Here is a 19438-nt window from a genome sequence, read left to right as displayed (position 1 = left end):
AATACCGATGAGTACTATAATAAAGATCTTATAATATTTTGAATTTGTAACAAAAGTTTTTCTCGATTTTGGCACTCTGGAGGTTTACAGTAAACGCAATGGTGTAACAACTGATGAATTCGCCTATGTTCGGTTTGGTCCACTTCGGTGTACAGGAAGCCAGCCTGTTTGTTTCCGTACGAATCCTCTAAAAATAGCTATAATATCGCTGTTAGAGCACTCTTTCCAAATTATAAAATGTTGACTTACTTGACAAATTGAGAATAGATTAATATCATTGTAGCGATAGGAGCAGATCTCTTCCTGTGCGTAGGCAAAACATCCGTTACAATCAATTCGAGTATGGATTATTTCTGTGTTATTTCTATTTATTTGTTCGCTTTGGCTATCCAGCACAATAACATTATTGAGATCTATAAAAGACACTTTAATGTTCCCATTGGGGAGTATTTCAACAGCAATATTATCCGGGTTCAAATCGGTGAGGTACAGGCTATTGGATAGAATGATAAATCAGGTTATTTACGGTTATAGTTAAATATTGATTGTTGTGATTATTTATTTACCGGAATCCATCGTAAACTACGTTGAACGATAATATAGCATCGATGAGTTCAACAGCTATTAAAAGTCTAGTATCAAATGGAGTATTATAAAAGGTGCTTAACACGTCACCATCAAATCTTTCAACTAACGTGAACCCCGCTTGGAAAATAAAGTTTGGTACCGGGGCCTTTTGTTTTCCTGCAAGCTGAAAAGTATTTTTAAAAAATTGTTAATTTGGAAAGGTAATTATTGTTTAAACATTGTACGTAAATTTATTGTTCATATTACCTTTAAAATTAATGGCTGTACATTGGATCGAATTAGGATCATTTTGAAAATATCTGTCCAATCAAATTTCCCCAGAAACCTATTCAACGCTTGATCATTACCTAAAGGGCAGATGATGGCCCCTTCGTATAAATCTCTATGCAAAATCTTTCGACGCATTATGGATAGATATTTTTCATCAGAATCTAAAGAACAACCTGAATAGGGTGTACGTTGCTGTCCACAAATAACATCTCGAAGACTTTCAACCTTTTTGAAACGATTTAGGTTTTTTACGACTACCTTGTGCTTTCTGTCAAGCTTCGCATAATTGACGCCGTGTTGATCAAACCGAGTCGTCAATCGGCTCAGAAAACTAATATTCTCGAATGATAATCGTTCTCTGAAGAATCGGCAGTTGTTAGGTTCTGGAAAACAAGCAGGACATAGCTCTTTGGTGTCATACTCGCACTGTTCCGAGAGAACTTCACCCATAGAGGCGGATATTTTTGGATAATATTTGAGTATCACACACAATAGCAGTGCAATCATATATAATTTGCTGAGCATTTTACGGTTGCTTTTGCGGATGAAATCATCGTTGAGTTTTATCTGGAAAGTAAACAAAAACCCGTTGAATCAGATTTGTAGCAGAACTTGGCACTGTGGTAAAAATATAGAAATATTTTATACGATGCGTAAAAGTCGAGGAATTAATTGGAATTTAATGGCATTATTTATCTTTCAACTGCTGGCCTGTGACCGAATAAAAATATGTTAGATGGGAAACAAATATTGGGCGGTGATGAGAGATGAAAGCAAAACAGACAAATGCAACCTAACCGGCAATGTTTCCTAACCAACCCCTGATGTTGATGTGGCTGCTCAAATCATCTGCGTCTCTGTCAATCACTCTAATGTCTCCGGTTGTTAATGTCAATTAGCTTCGTGAGGCCACACCCATTAGCGTATTTAGAAAACAATGATACACGCTGCTCAAATGATTTATTTTCGGAGATTTTTTTTTCATGTAGTTATAGGAAAGCAGTGCCTTTGTACCACATTATTCCTGCGGAGCTTTTTGTTATTCGACATGTTAACTGTGAATATTCAAGCAACAAGTTGCTACTAATCCCACTAAGTCAACCGAGACTTTACAAAGCATTGTACACAAATGGGAGAATATGTTTCTAACAAAGATTCTCATTAGGTCTCAAATAATTATTATTTATTATCCAAAAAATATGTTTGTCATATTTTTTTTATAATTTTGATCTGTGTGATAATTGGCATATAAGGAAAACATCAAGAAATCATGATAGATTGAAAGAATTTGAATAACACGCTTCAAGCGTTAACCAACTTTCCTAGAAACGTCGCTGGACGAGTCTATTTAAATCATAGAAAGAGGACAAAGGGGTCCCCCGTGCTTTAAACTGGCCAGTGCGAAAATAGAAACAGCTGCATTTCGAAGTTGTTTTTCGGTAGACCAACTGTCGGTCAAAAACGATTTTTTTTCGACTTGCTGCCGTTGTCAAAACGAGAGGTCAATTGGACAGATTTAGATGATGTATGGTGATGCGTTTTTCTTAAACTTAACCATCATCTTATATGAATTTGAATCATAACTAGAATTAAGAGAAGATTTTTTTAGGTTTCTCTCTTAGTTATTTACTGAATGTTATAATTCAACATTTCTTTAAACTTTTAGGATAACTTCAATTAGCTTTTAGGATTGCAACCGGAATGTACTTATACATAAAACATGTCTCAATTGTAACCAGTGCAATGGCACCAATCCGTTAGTCAACAGCTCAGTAAATTGAATGATTAGCGCAACAGTAGTGGACAAATGCTGATGGAAAGTAAAGGATTATCGACCTAATGGCGGTTTAATTCACTGTCAAGTTCGTTATTTAAAGGAATACTCGCTTGTAATCCCAATTCTCGCTGCCTGGTTGCGTTTGAGTTTCTTCGAATTGCTGGCAAGTCGAGTAAGCGAAATTGTTCAAAGTGACCAAGATACCATCAACCTAATAAAAGTGTTCGGGAAGCTTTTGTCGATAAGAAGAACCCAGCTTGTATCAAGGGGAAATCGAAAAACCGACGAATCGATATAATATCCTACAATTTTTTTTTTTTTTTGAAAGCTAAGGACCGCAAATTTCAACCAAAATACGTTGAACACCAGTCTGCAGTCTGCACCAGGGCTTGAAAAGGGATCGCAAGTTGAATGTGACTGCCGTGAATGCGAACTTTCCGCATTCAAACTCCGCTTTTTGAACGATCATTTGACTGTTTTTCTTATCCAGTCAATCTGCCGCTTGCGCTGCTGCCGTCTTACAATTCATACGGCCTCTCTGCAAAAGCAAACAGTCGTACTACCGCTTTGCCCCGCTTTGCGCGTTCATATGAAGAATCTGAATTGCAAACTGACTGGAAGCATAAGATGACGTATTTTTTCGTTTCTCTTTTTGTCTCCAAATCGGCTGCTCACAGTAATAGTTTGTCACCCGGACGTCGCACAGAGGAGTAACTAGGGCAAAAAGCTGGCCAAAATAAGAAAAACATTTTTTTCGGTCTTTTAATATAATATATATTTTTTTGTATGCTTAAATAGATGCTGCACAAAGTACTCTTAGTCAAAACACGTAGAAATATACCTGTAAGTTATGGCAGGTGTACAAACATTGACAATATTTGAAACATTTTTTTTTAAATCATCAAGCATCAGGAAACGGATGTCATCAGAAGTAAACAAAACGATTAACAAAGGATATTTATCAAAACATAGGTTCATCATAAGTAATTCTAACTGGTTTGTAGGAAGAAAATTTAAAATTTTGAAAATATGACTTGTTTTAAATAGTTTTGTCAAACAACTATTTTTTTGCAATTTTGTGCTTTTTCAATGGTTAAAAAGTTATCAAATCTTGCAGAATCTGGTCATATATTCTATGGAGGAATGAATCTTTGTGGTATTCTGAACAAATCGGTACGTAAAGCTCATCCGGAAACGTCCGGACTGGCATTTGCGACCCCTTTGAAAATTGTATGTTTCACATCGTTTTCAAGGAAATATCGACAATTCGCATCTAGTTGCGTACTCTTTTGTGCAAGATAATTCACCTTGAATACAATGGGCACACTAGCTATACTACATGTCTAGGGATTATGAGGTCTGTTCTCCAGATGTGTCACTATTTGAATCAACATTCCCATTCAACATAACTCGCTGACAAAAATAGTAGGAAAAATGTTAGTCGGGTGACGGTAAAGTATGTTATTCGCGTTGACGAACGGAAGCTGCTGCTACCTCCATAAGTTTACTGTAGGGGTGAAGCGAAATAGGAATTTCTTAAAGAGCGCAAGAGATTGAAAAATTTTGGCAGATTTTCACCCACACGTACATACGGGCATTTCTATGAGTGTGCAAGAGATCGTTTAATGCCGTCAACGCGAATAGTATGTGTGGCGTGATTGTTATTTGATAAATTATATAACAGAGGCTATATATCACAGAGAAGACATCTGCGTTGATTTAGATTCTAATCGGTCTACTCCATTATCAACAATTTGGTATTAACCAATATCATTTTCTTATATGATTCAAGAACAAACAAGATACTCATTGATTTGCTCATGCATTTGTAGGTTTTGGAGAATTCTGCAAAATAGTGACTAGAAGAAAAGTATAATTTGCACTGATAAGTGAATTGAAATGACCAGTAATGGCACCAGTTTGTTACAAAATTAACTATTTTTACGTTTCACTTCATATTCGAGCAAAATATTACCTAATACATAAGAAAATAATTTTGGCCAGCTTTTTGCCCTAGTTACTCCTCTGTGCGTCGGTCCGACGCAAGCAAAATATTCGTTTGTATTGGACGGAGTCCGACCGACTTCTTCCATGCACATGTAGTGGTTGTTTTTTTGTAGTATTGAATCATACGATTGTGCGGTTGCTTTTCGTTAGCGTGGTGATTGCCAGTCATTTGACTGTTTTGCAGTCATTCGCTGCTCCAAACGGTAAAGGCAACTTGATCGAAACGAAAATGTCAAAAAGCTTTACACGCTTAGCCAGGGCTACTCAGTGACTGAGTTGAAACTACTCATTTTTTAATCGTTGTATGGGGCTGTCAAAAAATGAGTAGAATTGCATATTGTCACTGTGCAAAAACTACTCAAAATTGAGTGTTGCCGCAATCAGATTTTTTCGCGAAAATTTGTTGTTGATTTAACGCTTGTTCGCTCTCGTTTGTTTTTTTTTAAGTTTTTTAAAATAGTTACTGGTTTATTTTTGTGAACAAAAGTGAACGCAAGATGCACGAGTCATCAAACTTTTTAAATACTGCTGGTGGATGTTCGGTGCAAATCGCGAGTTGGAGCGGTTAGAGCTGACTGTTTAATTACTGTTGGAGATGACCTTGACCTGCTTTGGACTGCAGCAAATTCATAGATGTGCTGCTGCTGATGAAACGGACAAGAGAACATATTGTAAGTGCCGGTGAGATTGTTTTGAACTTAATTATTTCACATAACTACGATGTTCTGCGTGCTAAACGCAGAATCGTAAATTGTATAGTTTTAAATTTGACTTTTTATGTTTTACTAATTTAATTTTGCAGAGGTGTGCACCGCTAATCAGCTAACCGCGAATTAGCTAACGAATAGTGTGTTCACTAGGTTTTAAATGGGTTAACGCTTCCAATTAGCTTCCACTAAATAAACTTTAGTTAAATAAGTATAGGATTTTTTTGGAAATAATGCAACTATCTATTTATATCAATTATATTTACTCGCATCGCGACCGCCAATGGTCAGTTTTATCACTTTTTCCATCTCATGCTTATTTTTGTTATTATTTTGAAAATATTTAATTTATCGGAGGCTTCCAGAACTTTCTTTTTTCTTTACCAGCCGAGAGCCGCGGTGGCTCTTGCCGCATCAAGAATTCCTCTCCATTGTACTTAATCCTGCGCTACTCGTAGCCAATTAATTGTGCGTCTCGACACACGCAAGTCGGCTTCAGCCTGGCCAATTCACATTTCCGTTACTCATTTGACTTTCGGCAATGAATTTACCCAAGCGATATAAATGTAACAAGTTGCCTAACGGTAAGCTGACAAGATCGTTTCATAATCGAGAAGGCCGAACAGAAGAAGAAAGCCGCTGTCGTATCGGCGGAGGGGAATGCTGAAGCAGCGAATTTTTTTGGCTAAATTGGCGATGACGGTTTTGTAGAAATGCGAAGAATTGAGGCTGCAGAGGATATCGCGAGGTGTTGCCTATATGCCAGTCGGCCAAACGACACTGCTTAATTTGCCCCAGAACAGTGACGTCAGAGAGGAACCAGATGGAAAGCAATTCAGTTTTTGATTGATTTAAATGTTTTAAGATCTGTTTTGTCAAATTATCTCTTGTTTATTTAAGCGGTTTTCTTATTATCGTATCTATTTTATAATGATTACTAAAAACAGTTTTACTTATTTGGGTGTCTGGCAAACGATATTCGCTTACAAAGCCAATTAAACCCTGAAGGCTGCGCTTTGTTTTTGAGTGGCTTCTACGATAAAAATTAAATATGCATTTGTTGGTAATCTATACCTATAAAAATGGGTTTCTGTCTGCCCGTATGTTCCTTATAGAATCGGAAACTACTGAACCGATCGGAGTGAAAATTTGCATGTAAAGGTTTTTGGTGCCAGGGAAGGTTCTTATGATGGTTAGAGATCTCTTACCCCACTAAGAGGGGGGGGGGGGGGGGCTCCCATACAAATCTATACCTATAAAAATAGATTTCTGTCTGTCTGGCCGTATGTTCCTTATAGAATCGAAAACTACTGAATCGATCGACGTGAAAATTTGCACATAGGGGTTTTTGGGACCGAGGAAGATTCTTATGATGGTTAGAGATCCCTCCCCCCATTAAGAGGGGTATCTGCTCCCAGACAAATGAAACACAAATTTCTGCATAACTCGAGAACTAATCAAGCAAATGGAACAAAATTTGACATGTGGGTGTTTTTGGAGACAAGAATATTTTCTATGGTGAATTGAGACCCCTCCCCTCTTTAGAAGGGGAATTATGACCTCTCTCCCCTTTAAGAGGGGGGGCTTCCATACAAATGAAATACAAATTTGCTCATAACTCGAGAGCTAATCAAGCAAATGGAACCAAATTTGGCATGTGAAGGTTTTTGGAGGCAAGAATTTTTCCTATGGTGAATTGGGACCCCTCCCAACTTGAGGAGGGGTGGGGCTCCTATATAAATGAAATACAAATTTCCTTATAACTCAAGAACTAATCATGCAAATGGAACCAAATTTGGCATTTGGGGGGTTTTGGAGGCAGGATTTTTTTATGATAGTTTGAGACCCCTTACCCCTGTGGTAGGGAGATAAGGACTCTCATACAAATAAAACAGAAATTTTTGCGTAACTCTACAACTAATCGAACTCGAGTAATTTTAGACTCTTTCAAATTTTTCGGGAATTCTCGGACAAAATTTCAAATTAAAACACCTAATATGCTACACGCTATGTCCGAAGGTACTTATTATTTAACCGGCATGCACCACAGATTTCTCTTCACAGGATGTTAGTATTAGTCAAAACAACTAATTCAATGAAGGTCTTAAAATATTTTATCTTAGGTTTTTTGCAAAATTCAAGTTTTAAGGTCATTTAGGGGTCACCCCCTCTCTAGTGATCATATCCGTTGTATTCCACCACCTCCGATTTCAACCAAATTTGGGATAATTGCTCATTTCGACCCCACATTCATTTTCTCAAAGTTTTGTACGGATTGATCAATCCCCCTTGCAGTGACGCTTCTCCATTTTTCTCAGATTTTCGAAAATACTCATTTTTCACTGCATGTCACTGCAAGGGGGATTGTGAATCCTGTGAAGAGAAATCTGAAGTGTATGTAAATTAAATAATAAGTACCTTCGGACATAGCGTGTGCTAGCGTCACCTCCACTATAGCACAGAGACTATAGTTTCCCAACTAAATGACTCTTTTGATTTGCACACTGATAACCTTTGGCTCCTCAGGCGCTAGTATATAAGCGTGACAATAGCGCCAGAAGCTAGTTGTTGTGAGTTTATTGTAGAATTTTATGCGTCTTTAGCGACAAAATCTCTATAGTTTCTCAACTAATTTGACATAAGTTTTATCCTAGTGGGGATCTTTTGCTTGAATGTCTATTCTCTGTGTCTAAACATTGCTTCCTTGCCGACCTGGGCGTTCATATCCCCGATGACGATCTTGATGTCCCGTGGTGAGCAGCTCTCGTACGTTGCCTAGAGGTGCGCATAGAGCGCTTCCTTCTCGTCGTCGGGTCTACCTTCGTGTGGACAATACATGTTTATGATCCTCCATTTTGCCCATCACTACGAAGCCCGTTCCCAGCTCGTTGGTCGCTCCGACGCTCTGGTAAAATTGCACGTTGCCGCCACGGACCCTGCATACCTTTTCGCCTTTGCGACAGTCCTGCAGTGCCACGATGCTAAAATTTCGGAGTTCTAACTGATCGAGTAGCACTCTGTCGCCACCGAACGAAATTTAGCGATCTGCAGTTCCAGTTGCAGTTGCAGTACCAAGATTCCATTGCATGTCCTTATTACGTCGCCTTTGTCTATGCCGAATGTTCTGAGTACAATTTTCTTGACTCTTAGTTTTTTAGATTTAGACACTACTAGACGGTACTAAGCCCTACGCTACCAAGTCTCGTGATGGGGTTGCCATCTTAAAGTGTCGAGACAACACTGTGCCTCCTTCCCTGTTGGTATACGACCTCTGTTTCTACCGGGGTTGGTTACCGGATCTCCGCTGAGGTAGCTCGTATTTCGGCTGGTATCACGTGGACGTAGGGATAGGAGGCTAAGCACAACTATGGGATCTGTTTTGCGCTTTATCCAACCATTTACCATCTTTTACCATTTACCTTATGCGTTCATAAGATTATAAAAACCTATTATACCAAGCTAACAAAACTACTAACCCATTTGAAACCTGACGAACGCACTATGCGCTAGCTAGTTCGCGGTTAGCTGATTAGCAGTGCCCACCTCTGTAATCTTGCATCAATTTCGAATACATCAATTATTGCACACGAATATCAATAATAATTTATATGCATTATTTATTAACCAAGCTTTGCAATGAATGCACTCTCATAATTTCTTTATGTATGTATTGGTTTATTAAGCAACTACTTTACTACTTTTGTTTTTTTATTCTTACACATCTTTAGTAGTTGGTACGTCTTTCTATTTTCAGGGAGCAGAATAAGATGTTGTATCCTTGGCCTATTGCAGCCTGACCTTGGTTAATGCCACAAATTTTGCCCCCGAATTGTTTGGAATTGATCATTGGCGGAATTTGCGCTCATTTCTAGGGTCAGCAGCAGTCGAACCGATCGCCCTTTTTGTAGATGGAACAAACCATTCCTTCCATCCAGTCCTCTGGTAGCTTCTCCTTCTCACAAATCTTGGAATTTATCCAATCTATAGCCATTGCCAGCGTTTCTCCATGTTTTTACGACACTACCGGTAGGTGGTCCTCATGTTCATGAGCATTATTCATTGGGGTGAAAACGACTCAAGTTTTGAGCTGGCTCTCATTCATCCATTTTCAATCCGAATTTTGTTTTCTTTGCCTCGTTTAAAATATATGACCCAAAACTGGCGCCTAAAGTATGTTGGGGAATACTTTGTTGATGTTGACTAATGGTGACTTCAGCGTCGATCCCGGAACAAATGATGAAATGAGACTGATGTACAATAGGAACATTTTGGAGTCGTATAATATACGGTTCCCGAGTTTGGGATGATTTTAGGCTACATAAGTTATTTAATTTATTAATTTATTAATGAATCGTAAAACAACTGCTTGTTTCCAGGCATGATGGGGGGAGGGAGTTTAATCATTTCTTACGTAAGATTTTCATGCACGAAAAAATAATGAAATCACATCACATTTTTTAATAGCAACTCATACTCATACTTGTTGCAAAAATTATTAAATTGATAAGTTAAGTTGTGAAGTGACGAAATCCTTCATGCTGCAAGGAAATGCCTATAGCAACCTGCTGAGTATTTTAGCCTGGCCCTCTCAGGGAAAAGTCAGTCAGCCTACATGTTGCAGAGCCATCTGATATCTTCGGTTTACGCTATCATTCGAACATATTTTGTTGCAATTGCTTATCCCATTCCCGCACGGCAGCCGCAAAATCACGTCACGAGAAACATTTTTGTTTACAAGTAGCTTATTCAACTAATGTATAGCATCTGACTACCAGTGCTACCAGTATAGTAAACAAAGACGTAGTCCTACGTCAAAAAGTATTGCCTCCTAAACCCCCCACAGGACAAATTTGTTTCCATTTGCTTGATTAGTCCTCAAGTTAAGAGCACAGACAAACAGACATAACACTCGTTTTCCATTCTTCGTACCGATTAAAACGTCATTTCAAATTTAGGTTAATTGGGAATGTCTCCGTTTTGGTCAAATTGGTGCTTTTTGACGAAAGTGGAATTCCCCATAAAAAATACTTGCTACTTCGATGGATACCCATGTTGCTATTTGATATTTGGGAATGTCGATCATAGATGGTGCTAGTGTTCAGGCTAAATGTTAGGTACGATAATTTTTGTTGATTTTTCTTATAAGAGTTATGTCTGTGTTAAGAGGAAATTTGTATTTTATTAGTATGGGAGCCCCCTCTTAAAAAGATGAGGGGTCTCAATTCACCATAGAAAAATTTCTTGCCTCCAAAACCCCGCACATGTCATAGTTGGATCCATTTGCTTGATAAGTTCTCTAGTTATGCAAAAATTTGTGTTTCATTTGTATGAGAGCACCCCGTATTAGGAGAGATACGGTTCTCTAATTATCATAAGAACCTTTCTTGGCCCCAAGAACCCCTAAATGCAAATTTTCACGCCGAACGGCTTAGTAGTTTCCGAGTATATAAGGAACATACGAACAGACAGACAGATAGACAGAAATCCCGGTTCGGTTTCATTCAGTAGTTTAGTAGTTATTATTGTCAATTGCAAGGAAAATTGTACCATCCAAAGTGCGATATCGCTCATAAAAGTGCTATTTTAGCTTAAATCGTTTCGGTGTCTTCGGCGCACTTTTTCATTATCTTCCAAGCAATAAGTGCGCCTAAGAGACTGAAACGATTTAAGCTAAAATAGCACTTTTATGAGCGATTGCGCACTGATTGATTGGACAATTTTCCTTGCAACTGACAATATCATTTGAAAGATTCATTAAAACGTTACACTTCTATTTTCGTTTTCACAAATTGCTACCCAGTATATGTAAACAAAGACGTAGTCCTACGTCAAAAATGTCACCCGAAACAGTTACCGGATGTTCCGAAACCGACGCTGAAGTGGCCATTAGTCAACAAAATATTCCTCGACTTACTTTAGGTGCCAGTTTTGGGTCATATCTTTGAAACGAGATAAAGAAAACGAAATTCGGATTGAAAACGGTAGAATGAGGGCAAACTCAAAACTTAAGTTCAAATAATGTGAAACTTTTTCCGATGCATTACGAAGGTTAATTACAAATAAATATTCATAATAATACATCATACTAAATTAGATATTTTAATTGAAATAACATATTCGAAATGAGTATTTTCTAACCATTTCCTTCAATAAAATGAGTAGTTTCCACCCATTATTCTAGTTAATTAAACTGAGTAGAAACTACTCTGTTTTGACAAAATGCCCGGTTACTCAAAAATGAGTAGTTTCCACCCATTTATCCAAGTAAATAAAACTGAGCAAAAACTACTCATTTTGGAGAAAATGTATGCCTACTCATTTTTGAGTGACAGCACCTTTACTCATTTTTGCGTACCCACGGTTTTTCCGAAACTGAGTAGTTTTTTACTCAATTTTGAGTAGCCGAGGTTGAGCGTGTAGAACACGTTCATTCTGTTGCGTGCATTCGGCGTTTGACTAAGCAAACTGCCAGTTGTGTTATGCATAACGTTCGTATTCCACCTCTAAACGGACGGTGTGAACTTGAATGCGCGTTGGTGTGACTGCGGTAGAAAAAAAGGATCGGTCGAAGCCCTGGTCTGCACAACGAAACGCTATTTATCTTGGAAAAGTAGAGAACAGGTTCGCCAGAATATACACCACATTAGACACTATTAGCTTCTATGATCACAGACCATTTTCAAAATTACTTTATTATCTGTTTTTAGAATATTCAAAATTTATTAAAACAAACTGATTTTTTTCTAAATGTTTTCCCATCTTGTTTGACACAAGCGATCACTCGCTTCTAAGCAAGTCATCGCATCGCTTGCTCGCGAGTTCTTATATGGTCAAAAATAGAATTCGGCACCAACTTTTCAAAAGGACTAATCTGCAAAATGTAAACAAACCGAGTGAGGGTTTCTTACCCTATGCTAGCCCAGCAGAAAATAACTGTACAGTATAACTGACTGTATCAGGTAAGTTCTTCAGTAGAGAAAAAGAGTGGCCACGCTTTCAAATGGAATTCCAATGTTGCCGCCTTGTCAATCTTGTCTTAAAAAAGTTGGGAAAGTTGTCTACAATCGTACATCGAACCGAAACAGGAGCGCGATTATCGACTTATAAGAAGATAGTGGCTTCAGCTCTAGACAATAAATGTAATAAGACAGCCACAACACGATTCCGGAAACTGTATACAACGATGCTGACGCAGTTCGATTGCGTGGTGATCGACAACGAAACGAGGACTTCAAAGCTTCCTGAGTAGGAAATTTACACGGTGACTGGAAGGGGAAAGGTGGCAAACAGTTTCAAGCATATGAAACTGTCGAGATCGTTAAGAAATATCCGGTTAAGAAAGCGATATTTTCATTACAACCGGAACCATCAACCAGGAAATTTAAGTGAATGAGTGTCTAGAAAAAATTTTCTGGCTTTCATGAAGCAGGACGCATTGTGTTCCGTGCTGTTTTGGCCGGAGTTGGCTGTCTACCATTACGGAACAAAGGTCAATCGCGAAAATTAGGGTACCGTAAAGCGATACCAGCAGAAAAGCCAAAATCCTGTTTGAGGCGAGAGGCAGTTTAAAGCAAACTGGCGTTCTGTCTTCTGTGGCAAACAAGGTGGACGAGGTAGCTGCACTGCAATCTGATGGCAGGAGTTGTCTACTATTTGAGAATTCCTTTTAACCTTCCTAATGCATTAGAAAAAAGTTACATATTATGCATTGGGGTCGAAAACGACCCAAGTTTTGAAATTGCTCTCAGTCATCCATTTCCAATCCGAATTTCGTTTTCTTTATCTCGTTTGACAACTATGGCCAAAAACTGGCACCCAAGGTATGTTAGGGAATATTTGTTGACTAATGGCCACTTCTGCGTCGGTTCCGCAACACCCACTACCAGGTCCCGAGGGACAGTTTTATATTTTGAGATAATTCATTTTGCGGCACATCAAATCACATTGGCTTGATAAAATAAAATCAATGGAAATACAATGGGGACATTTTGGACCCAAATGGCCACTTCCCCATCGGTTCCGGAGCATCCGGTACCCGGTTTTTGTGACCATTTTTGTAGTTTAGGATAACTCATCTTGCGACACATCAAATCACATCAGCTTGATTAAATAAGACTGTACAGTAAAATAAGGTCATGTAGAAGCCAAATGGCCATTTTACCATCCGTTCCGGTACCTGGTTCCGCGGAACATTTTTGGATTTTGAAATAATTCATCTTGCGGCACAATAGCTATGGGGAGAATTTGAAGACAAATGGTCATTTCATCATCGGTTCCGGAACATCGGGTGCACGGTTTATGCGAACATTTGTTGATAAAATAATTCATCGTGCGGCACATCAAATCACATTGGCTTGATAAAAAAAACACTATTGGAAGTACAATGGAAAAATTTTGGAGCCAAAGTTTTCGGGGACATTTTTGAATTGCAAGGACATTTTGGGTAACGAAGGAAATTTGAAGTGCCGCAATATAAATCATCCTGAAATTCAAAATTTTCCTCGAAAACGGGGTAGCAGATGCTCCGGAAACGATGGGAAAGTGGCCATTCGGGTCCAAAATGTCCCCATTGTACTTCCATTAGTCTTATTTTATCAAGGCAATGTGATTTGATGTGCCGTAAAATGAATTACCTCAAAGTATAAAAATGCCTCCAGGATCTGCTAGTGGGTGTTCCGGAACCGACGCAAAAGTGGCCATTAGTCAACAAATATTCTCTAATATACCTTGGGTGCCAGTTTTTGACCATATCTTTCAAACAAGGTGAAGAAAACGAAATTCGAATTAAAAATGGATGAATGAGAGCAATTTCAAAACTTGGGTCGTTTTCGACCCCAATGCATAATATGTAAATTTTTTTTGCTGTGGCTCTCCTAGATGTCGCTGAAAGCTGAAACTCCTGCTGAAACACAATGCTAGTTTTCCAAAGTTAGGAAAAGTCAGAAAATTTCAAGTCTCTAACTCGTTCCGTTACTGAGTATCAAGCTTTATAAGTATGCCGATGGGTCGAAAACGACCCCAATGCACTCGGAAGGTTAACTTATTCTATGGCGATAATGAAAAAAAATTGTACCTACGCAAAAGTCACTTTTTAAAGGAATTATATGTCAGCCGAACAGATCTGCCACAGCGTTGAAACTGGGTGACACAAAGCAATTCGGGCCGTGTTGACAATAGATAGTGTTGCGATGCGGTATGTGTATTCTGTATATTGTTCCAATGTTTACATACCAGAAAGCTGACAACGATCACTGATCAAACCACGACTTTCAAACTTTATGTACCTTTTTCTCAGAAACTACACAACGTATTGGAACAAACTTTTTTTTGTTTTGTTGGTAGTAGCTTGGCAAAGACTTTTATAACTTTTGAGGTTTGTAAACGAAACACAACCAGAGAAAAAAAAGAGGACAAAATTTTATTTTTTTCAGCCCTCTTTCTTCTTCTTTTTCGTTTTTCTCAAGCTGTGTTTTATTTACGACACTGAAAAGTTATAAAAGCCTTTGCCAAGCTACTACCAACAAAATAAAAAAAAGTTCGTTCCAATACGCTGTGTAGTTTCCGAGAAAAAGGTACATAAAGTTTGAAAATCGTGGTTTTCCAGGAGCGGCGTTTTATTACGCTGGAGTTGTTCCACGCCGCACAATGCGCGGAATGCCTATGTGTATGATCGTTTTTCGGCCACTTCCCGTGGTCGGAGCATTACAAAATTAGTATCAAAATAAGCGGAAAAGACTGCAGAATCAAAATCTGAAATAAAAAAATTATGATTTTTTCAGAACTTGTAGTCGTTCATGTCCCCTTAAATGCAGAATATACGGCTACTTTACTGATAAGTGATAACCGTCTTATAGTGCTGACAAATGACAATGCTTATTTGCTGCTGGTTACTGACAAGAAGACATTACATAGAATTGTGGATCCGAATTTACAATACTTATGCAGTCAAAAAGCTGATGTACTGCAACGTGTAGTATAAAACGCCAGAGATGCTTGTCTTGGTTATCTGGGGAAGATTTTATCTCATTGATTGCAGTTTAAACATGATGATTCGCAGGAGGTTGGAGAATTCGCAAGTTGAATATATACACCAAGCATCGGCAAGCAATTTTATCACGAGTATTGATCGAAACGAATGGTTCAATTCGCCACATCGAATGAGCTGCATACATTCGCATACATACATTCACACTTCATAGCAACGCTGAATATATGAATATCGTATGCTATGCAAAAGTGCGAAATAAAACGTTCTGTTGCTTCAAAAGCCACTAACACTAATTTAAACTATTCTCCATTCCCGGTAATATTATTTAGGACACTTTCCCTGCACCGGGTATATTATATCCATTATTATCAATTTCCTACCCTTTCGTACGCGATGAATTATAGCCGTCGCGGGCGAAACTGTCGCCAGAATCGTCGCGGGGGCAAATATTGTTTATTTTGTCAAGTTAATCAATGACATACGTGCTAGATAAGCATAATATATACTTATAACTTACATGTAGTCTAGCAGATTCTATCTGCGACGATTTCAAGTTATCAAAAAAGTGAGCAGCGCATTTTGTTTCGGCCGCGTTCAAAGTTCAACATTCAATTTTTGAGCGAACTTGCGATGTTTATGATGAGTTATACTCGTGATAAAGTCAAATGCCGATAAGTGCATCATCGGCAGCAGAAGCGAATAGTGTATGTTCATGAGGGACGATCGATTCAAATGTTCATTTTTTCGTGAAGTCAGTTAGGTTGAAATCCATAACATTGCTAAGTAAGATGCGTAAATCAGCAGAGTTGAACTGAAGGCCATACAATTCAGATCCCGTTAACTCATTTAGTTATTTAGTTATTATGCTTGTTATAATTCATCTGACAAAAGCGAACTTCGACCTGTGATTATAACCACCAGTGGATTATAACCACCGAGGATGGTGTCTCAGCAGACGTTGCGATGCACGGAAGTTTATCAAAGACAGCAGTTTTGAGGAATCTATTTCACCTTTGAGCAGAAGTAAGGCCTGTTGTAGTTAGTGGCGTCGTTCGATCATGACCAATTCAATTAAATAGCAATGATCCAGAAAAGAAAACGGTTAACGGGATCTCACCAAGACAAATTACCTCAAAGCTAGAGAAAGGAATCTTCACTGCGCACGCACAGTGTTACCGTACGGTGTCTCTCAAATGTCAGTTTTCTGTCGAGAATACTGCCAAAATAATGAATGATAACAGTGAGGTAGATTTTAAAGTTATCGACGTAAACAATTTTGCAGCAATTGTTTACTGCATGAGCTGCGTCATTGAGAAAAATCAAATAAAGCGAAGTGGGCCAAGAATGCTACCCTGCGGTACGCTTGATTTGTTTGTAAATGACTAAAATCCAAGCACAAACCTCACTGGCCATTTCTTCGTACGCAGTAACAGTCGTGACATATTTAGTGTAGGGATGTTCGCTTATAAAATACTTACTAAGTCTACTTACTAGTCTTCGAAATTTCGTACAGACAGTTCTTAGTAATTACTTATTCTAAGTTTGAAAATAGTTCGAGTAACATTAAAATCATATTCGTCAGAAACAGTATTAAATACACGACAACATACGTCAATTGGATTGTTTTGAGCGAACTAAGTACGGTGGTGGCGGTACGTTAAATCATACTCGACTTAGGAGCTCCGGGGTCGCGATATTACCGCCTAGCAGATCAAAGATGAATAATCGTTGCAGTAAAGCCTTCCTATTCGCCAACGTTGGCAGACGTATTAATGCGCATCGATGTTCGTAAGAAGGCAGTCGAACTGGATCATCCGTGGGCAGCAGTTGAAGAACGTACCGAACGAAGTGACGCTGGATTCGTTCGATCCGGTTGATATGGACAGCGTAGTGGTAAGGCGCTCCATACTCAAAGATAGGTACAGCTGGATTTCGAATTTGGCATGGTTCGATTTCGGAATGATTCGATTTTGGCATGCCTCGATTTTGGCAACAAAAGTATTCGTTTTTGGCAACACAAGACATTTCATTTCCATAAATATGCTTAAATATCAATCAGTTTTTGCATACATGCTTTAAATGACGTAAAAATGATGCCCTCAGTATGTTCATGAAAAAAAGTTATGTGGTTTCGAGCAATAATATTTTATTACCGTAGGGTAGAAATAACTTATTTGCACCGGACGGATAGCTCTTGTCGGACTTTTTAAACATAAAATGGTTGCAATCGTTGATGAATGATATTTAGTCAATTTTTAAAGCATTTACATGAAATTTTTTCATGTCGAAAAAGGGTCTCGATTTTGGCAACATAGGCGACACGCATTTGTTGCCAAATTCGAAACCCTACTGTACTGCGTACAACCGTGCAACTTCAATCAATAAGAATCGGTAAACTGCTGCGTGTTCCTTTTTATGAAGCCCAGAATAGCGTACGCTTAAGCAGTAGTAGCTGTAACTTGCTGAGTGAAACACAGTTTGTTTTCCAGAAGAATTTCCAAATCTTTCACAGAATCGACTCGGGTAATACTGGCTGAATCCATTTTGTAATTGATATTTGGATATGTCGGAAATGTTGAAAATTAGGATAGCTGGTGCTGGTGTTCAAGTAAAATGTGCGTGACGATATTTTGAATAGGAGGTTTTGAGTGTACTTTCATGAAACAATAGTAATTAGCTTGATCGCATCGTTCTTACGATGTTGCCCGTTAGAAGGTGAATTGGGTAGTTGGGAAACTAGTTCTGCTTTGCTGCAAACTTTGCTATGTTATAACCAGGGTATTATTTGGACAGATGTGTATTAAAAGAAAGTGTGTTGCCTTTTTCAATACGCACTGAGACGCTCATCGAAGGAACATTAGTCACATGTCAGGCGAGTGTTGATGAAGCAATGATCAAATATAGTTATCTCGTTTGAAACGTTCCATTGTATCAACTAGTCTCAGCTCAACACATTCTCAACCGTTGTTGCGGATGATACGTAGTGTCGTTAATATGCAAAACAGTAATGTCTATAGACATGATCCACGTCGGGCTCCACTGTGATTGCACAAATATCTTCAGTAGTTAAATAAGAGATAAGGCATGCATTTGTTACTTTGTGCAGCAATTTGTTATGCCGGTTTTGCAGTAAACAACAATGATCTGCTTTTGAATATCCGTTGCATGAGCGTTTCCATTGATAAAATATAGTTTCAAAACTATGGTAATAGTGAAACAATCATTAAAAGTGATTTTAGTGATGTTGGTTCTGCAGAGTTTGGAAGTAAAGTAGACGATCAACTATTTTAAATTTTTATTTTAAATAAACGATAAGAGTACTAACTTCTTTCTCATAGATACAAATTATCTGAATAATATTTCCGTACTTTACACTGACATAAACGTGAACGGAACTAAACTTTCAGTGAACTCTAGACCAAGAACTTGCAGTTACCACCAAAAAACAAGACATAAGTTAACATAGTTTTGTAATAATGAACATTTTGCTAATTTGGAGCGCCATGCAATAATATTCTGCAAGAAACCAGAGGAAAAAAAAGACAACTCCAGTCTTGGTTGGTAAGTTGTTACACCCCATTCATGAACACGAAATCTCACCTAGAATAAAGGACTGCTGTTTCAAATAAAAATCTTTTACTTGTTCAAATATTAATGCAAACCATAACAATCCATTTAGAATTGGTAGAGCTATAAGCGTTGAGAATATTAAATATTCAAATCTTCGTGATAAGTAGTCAGAATCTAGATAATGGTATAACTTCCGGTGATACCCAACATTAAAACTGTCAATATTCTGTTCATTCATTCCTTGAATAATTGTAAACATTTACATATGCAAATACTCTAACAATTGTTGCTTCATGCTCGCACTCGCTACAATCACCAATCAATTCTTAAAGTGACACAGATACACTCATAGTTGCTTTCATAAAAAAATATTCTTTCGATGGCGTACTAATTGTAATGAAATATAATGGTAGCAGCAAAGCGAGAATCATCTGATTTGATTACTTACAAGCGAAAAGTACTCACAAAGTTGCAAACAGCTTCAAGGTTTAAACCCTAGCAATTTGTTAGACATTCTAACTGATCGCGTAA

General features: G+C 38.1%; 1 protein-coding gene across 1 annotated transcript; it reads right to left on the bottom strand.

The window, feature by feature from the left end:
- Window positions 1-14: 14 nt before the first annotated feature.
- LOC128735610 (uncharacterized) lies at window positions 15-19430 on the bottom strand. Its single transcript, XM_053830094.1, has 5 exons — window positions 19373-19430; window positions 835-1425; window positions 567-751; window positions 250-493; window positions 15-197 (listed from the first exon to the last, which is right to left on the bottom strand). The coding sequence occupies exons 2-5, from the start codon at window positions 1381-1383 to the stop codon at window positions 15-17; spliced, it is 1161 nt and encodes a 386-aa protein (XP_053686069.1). The 5' UTR covers window positions 1384-1425; window positions 19373-19430.
- Window positions 19431-19438: the final 8 nt, after the last annotated feature.

The sequence above is a fragment of the Sabethes cyaneus genome, chromosome 2, assembly GCF_943734655.1.
Source record: "Sabethes cyaneus chromosome 2, idSabCyanKW18_F2, whole genome shotgun sequence".
NCBI classification, from domain to species: Eukaryota; Metazoa; Arthropoda; class Insecta; order Diptera; family Culicidae; genus Sabethes; species Sabethes cyaneus.
Note: the sequence above shows the minus strand (reverse complement) of the source record. Positions and strands in the feature narration are given on the sequence as shown.